This window comes from Montipora capricornis, chromosome 13, assembly GCF_036669925.1.
Source record: "Montipora capricornis isolate CH-2021 chromosome 13, ASM3666992v2, whole genome shotgun sequence".
NCBI lineage: Eukaryota > Metazoa > Cnidaria > Anthozoa > Scleractinia > Acroporidae > Montipora > Montipora capricornis.
Window position 1 is genome coordinate 18,516,349 of NC_090895.1, and position 5,000 is coordinate 18,521,348.

Genomic DNA, 5,000 nt, shown 5'->3' on the forward strand with positions numbered 1-5,000 from the left:
ATAGGCTTCTTGAAAAACTCGGGAGCGCAAGCGAGGCAGCCGCATTCTAAACCCAAAAAAAAACATTCCCTTTACTTAAATCAGCGTTCGCACTGCTAATTCTCCATCGAATTGCGTGGGTACGGGTGGACGCAAAAAGATTAGAATTCAGTTGATGGCATGTCTTAAAGGAAAAGACAGCACAAACTATCCGCCCTCAACAATACGAAAACTGTACACTGTACTGAACACTGATACTGTTACCTGTGATGGAACTTCCACTGATGGCGTCGGAGGACGCGGTATCGGCTTCTCAACTTTCACCAAGAACTTCAGTGGTTTCTTTACGTCTGGCGGCCTTTTGGCCAACTCAATCACATTTGCGACCTCCTCCAGCTCTCTCTGTCGCCTTTGTCTCCTCTTCACAAAGCCTCCTTTCCCACTGGACTTGGGCTTTGGGGCTTGAATCCTTGGCTGGGTAACAAAGTCTGGGAGAGATGCCTCCAGTTCTAGCAACCCCTGATAAGTGTTTAGATGGTAACTTTTGACATTGTACTGTTCAGAGCCACGGTCGAGGAATACACCGACACGCGACATTGGCGCGTATGTCTGCGAATCATAGTTCGAGTAGTCTTTGACTATTTCACGGCGTTCCAGTTTTCCTTCCACTGTTCGTCGCTTTTCGTTCAGTTTCCTGACAGCTATGAAAAAGAGAAAATTATCAACTTGTTTTTCATGGATTTGATCGATCGATTGATATGCAATTCATAGCTCTCAAAAGATGACAAGAAAAAAAAAACTTTGCAAAGTGGAAATAGTAAATCTTTGGAAACTATCAAGCGCAACGCACTGTTTTGATTATTGTTTTTGAGTGAGTGTACAAAATTTCCAACAATTAATTCCAACTTAGTCTTAACACATATAGATGTTGGTCGGGTGCACAACACCGACAGTACAAATCTACCAGACCTAACATTCTACCCTTCTGCTTCTACAATATAAGGAAATAGTACTTGTTGCAACTAACGAACACAAGGCTTAACTTGCTAGTTCAATATTCTTAACTCTTTGTATCCAGAGAAGCGCTTGCGGGGTTGTCAGATGTTGTAAAACAAGAAAGTAACCCGGTTCAGTTACTGTTCGGCGGGTTTGACGAGAAATAATCAGAGTAATTTGAAATATGAACTTTTCAGGGACAGCACCGCATACCAGTTGGTACCAGTTGGTATACCAGTTACCATACCATATTGAGGCAGTGTGGCCCAGTGGTTAGGGCGCTTGCCTTGAGATCCGGAGATCCCGGGTTCAAGACCCGCTCTGACCACTCGTTGAATTTGATCCTGGTAGTCCCTGGTTCAACTTCTCAGCTGCACTTGTAAATAGCCAACTGGTTTGCCTCCGGCCAGTTGGGATTCTTAACAGTTGTAGTTGTTGTGTTCTGTTGTTTCGTTGATTCATCGGCCCTGAAAAGCCCCTATGGGGAGAGGTCAATTAAGTATGTATGTACAGTCGCGTCGCGTTTTCTGCGCGACCCAATTTGCGTCGTGCGAGTCAGTGAAGCAGAACATTTTTGGCATAAATTTAGGAGGACACCTCTATGCGAAATAGATTACTTTACGTGAAGCTATGATCTTCGCAGTTATGAACGCAACTTTTGCAATTGCGTAAAGAAGCCTGAAAATTTCAGGACTTCAACGGGGTTTGAACCCGTGATCTCGCGATACCGGTGCGACGCCCTAACTAACACTGAGCTATGAATCCACTGACGTTGGGAGCTGGTCATTTGTGGGTTCTGATGTTCCCGTGAGGAATGAATCAACGATGAAATGATATATGAAATGGATCATATATGAACTGCGGATATGAAATCAAGTGAAGCTATGATCTTCGCAGTTATGAACGCAATTTTTGCAATTGCGTAAAGAAGCCTGAAAAATTCAGGACTTCAACGGGGTTTGAACCCGTGACTTCGCGACACCGCAGCGATTAACAATTGCAGACGCATGTGTGTATTTTCCGATTTTGAATCGTTCATTCATGTAACATAGAAGCAATCCAATGTAAACTCTCCTTGTACCTAAAGAAGGCTAGTTTGGCCGGTCGTAATAATAATAATAATAATAATCATCATCATCATCATCGTCACTAAATTAATAAATTATCAAATCTACGTTGTATCGGCTCTTTCCCAAGATATTTACTTTTTCATTCACGTAACGTAGCTCCCATCTTGACAAGTGCATGTATCAATGAGACCAGCCAGGTTGCCAAGTTGTCAGGTAAATACATGTAAACATTACAGAGTTTCCGATGAAGTACTGTTGCGGAATGTGTTTTACGCTTCACAAATTTGAATGGTTTAGTTTTCGAGCAGTCCCTCTTTCGCCGCTTAGTTACTCGAGCGCGTCGAGTTACATGTAAGACAGGTAGCAGAAAAAAATGGCCGCGCGAAATCATAATTGACATTAGGTACACACCCCTTTTAATAAGCGTCAAGAAGTGTCCCCTTGCTCTTTTCCTTAACTCTACCATCACTCATTTATCATAGGAATACGGACAATAAGCGTAGTTTTCCGGAACTCTGCTCCTCGGGCAAAGATAAACAGCTGGATCAACCCTAACCTCGATTGAGCCTCAAAAAGTACTGTACATTATTGAATTTGGCCCGGATCTGCCTCATTATATGCTCGTTAATACAGTAAATTAACCCGCATATAAGAATTTAGAATTCTCAAGGTCAGACTGAACAGGTTCTTATTTTTTAGAGCTTGTCATAGTGTAACCATTGGCAAAAATATTGTACTACAACTGCATAATGGTTTTGCACTTGTATTTTCAACAAAAATGCTTGCCTTGTTTACTAAACAATAATATACACAAAAACTTTTTGTCAGAAGTTTCTCATACAATTAAATCCATCCTGGCGTGATTCGCTTGTATAAGAATCTACTTTTCTTTACCAGGCTGAACAGGTTCTTATATTTTTGGGAATTTTTGGGAATTTCACCATGACTTGCACAGGCACATTTTCCTCCATTAATCATCGCCTACTTGAATATGCTTTGTATTGTGATTCCCTCAACCGAATGTCAGCATCTGTAATTGGCTCAAGTATTTATTTTTTGATTTGGTTTTACTGCACCCAATAAAAGAACTCTGAACTTCTCAACATGTAATTTAACTAAGGAAAAGTTGGTAGAAACTCACTTTTAATGTGCTCGGTTTGGATTCTCTTAAACTTGCGCTCTTTTTCTTGTTGCTTGTTTGACCTGCACAGGACATACACCCAAAACATGTTAACCATCAGATATCAACTATTTTGTATCGATTGGCAGAAGACATAAGCTCCAAGCCATTACTTGTAACCGTACCACAGAAAACGTTTGAAAGTAATGGGGGGGGGGGGGAGAGGGGTGAGGGAAGGGAGGTTTAGGAGAAACATAACTGTAGGAAAAAACGGTATCATATGTTTCCTTTTCCCTTGTATTTTACAGTACTTGTGAAAATTCATTGTTTGTGGTTAGTCTTATGAAGCTCGTTTCATCCTGACCAAGGGACTCATCAAAGACCTTTCTGCTGGCAAACTCGTTGGGCATCACGCCCAAAGTCCCGTTCGCTGACAAAATGATGACAGCAATTTCGACTTATATCATAAGGATTCCAGACCGTGCAAATTCACGAGTGAAAAATTGACAATAAAGTTGACACAGTTACTCAACTTTATTGGGAAAAAATCCGGATCTAGTATGTCATTTTCAAGGGAATTACAGCGTAACCTTGAAACGTCTGAGACCTTTGCACAGTCAGAGTGAATTTGCTCTGACAACGAATTCACTATCATGACAATGAGGTAACACATGAAAAGTCAGCTCATAAATCTTTCTCAGTGGCTAACTTTGCCTTGAACTTGTTAATTAAAACCTTTTTTGTGTAACAAAAATCAACCTTATCCAAAAGCTCAATTTGTTTCTAACCATAGTCTATCCAGTCTTTTGGTGTTAAGTTCAGCGTGATCCTCTTCTCTTTGTTCAAGAATTCTTTTCAATACCTCCAGCCTTGCCTCTTGCAATCTGGAAAAAAAAAAAGACAAGTTCAATTTAACTACAAACACCTTGTTGGTGCACACATTCCAAAATCTAATAGTTTGTTTAGTTTTTCTTCATACATATAGTAATACTACAGCAGGTTGATAGTTCTCACCAAAAAAGAAAACTTACACGCGTGTTGACTTTAGACAAAAAGTGGCAGTCAACTGGAAAATTTTGGTCCTGGATGTTTGCCCACGTACAATTGTTTCATGATTGTTTACTCTCAACACCTAGAACGGCCTGCGTGAACTTTCCCAACGGGATTTTCAACAGCTTGGCACATTATTTCAACAGCTTTTCTCAACACCTCCAACGGGTTTTCCAACACTTCCAACGCTTTTTGCAACACTTCCAACGGGTACCCAACGGGGACACAATGGGTATCCAACGCTTTGCCAACGCTTTAAGCCGTTCAACAGAAAAGCATTAGTGTACGTTTTCCCGTGAGAGGTCACAGTTAATAGCAAGACACAAGGAAAATGTTGCTTCAGAATTGGTACTACATGTATTCGCTAGAAGGGGTATGTGTACAGCTGTAGCTTGCAAATTGAAAACCATTTTGGCTTAGGGAACGTTTGACCAATTACAATGTACCAGTGTACTCACTTTTCAATTTCTTGTTCTCTGAAAGACCATTCTTTTCTCTCTTGTTCATCCATCATTCTTTTTCTTAACTCTAGATTTTCCATGTCATTTAGAGCTGGAAGTGTGGCCTCCCTGCAAAAAGAGTAATGACAAAAGAATGTCTTGGACGTGTACTGTACAGTACCTCCATGAGATCTACATGTAAGTTCAGAAGAAAAATTAATGCAATAGGTCATACTTTGAATTCCAGTTGTTCTAAACACAACACTGAGAAGAAGCTAATGTGTGGTACTTTTTTAAACCAAAGACATACATGTCCAATACTCCTAAATAATGACATTCCTGGTA

General features: G+C 40.6%; 1 protein-coding gene across 1 annotated transcript in view; it reads right to left on the reverse strand.

Moving 5' to 3' along the window:
• LOC138028592 (cilia- and flagella-associated protein 91-like) overlaps positions 1 to 5,000 on the reverse strand; it is a 27,842-nt gene that overhangs the window by 17,058 nt on the left and 5,784 nt on the right. The window contains exons 7-10 of the mRNA XM_068876192.1: positions 4,674 to 4,784; positions 3,954 to 4,049; positions 3,187 to 3,248; positions 244 to 680 (exon numbers count right to left, since the gene is read on the reverse strand). Coding sequence (XP_068732293.1) covers positions 244 to 680; positions 3,187 to 3,248; positions 3,954 to 4,049; positions 4,674 to 4,784 — 706 coding nt within the window. The remainder of the gene's footprint in view (positions 1 to 243; positions 681 to 3,186; positions 3,249 to 3,953; positions 4,050 to 4,673; positions 4,785 to 5,000) is intronic.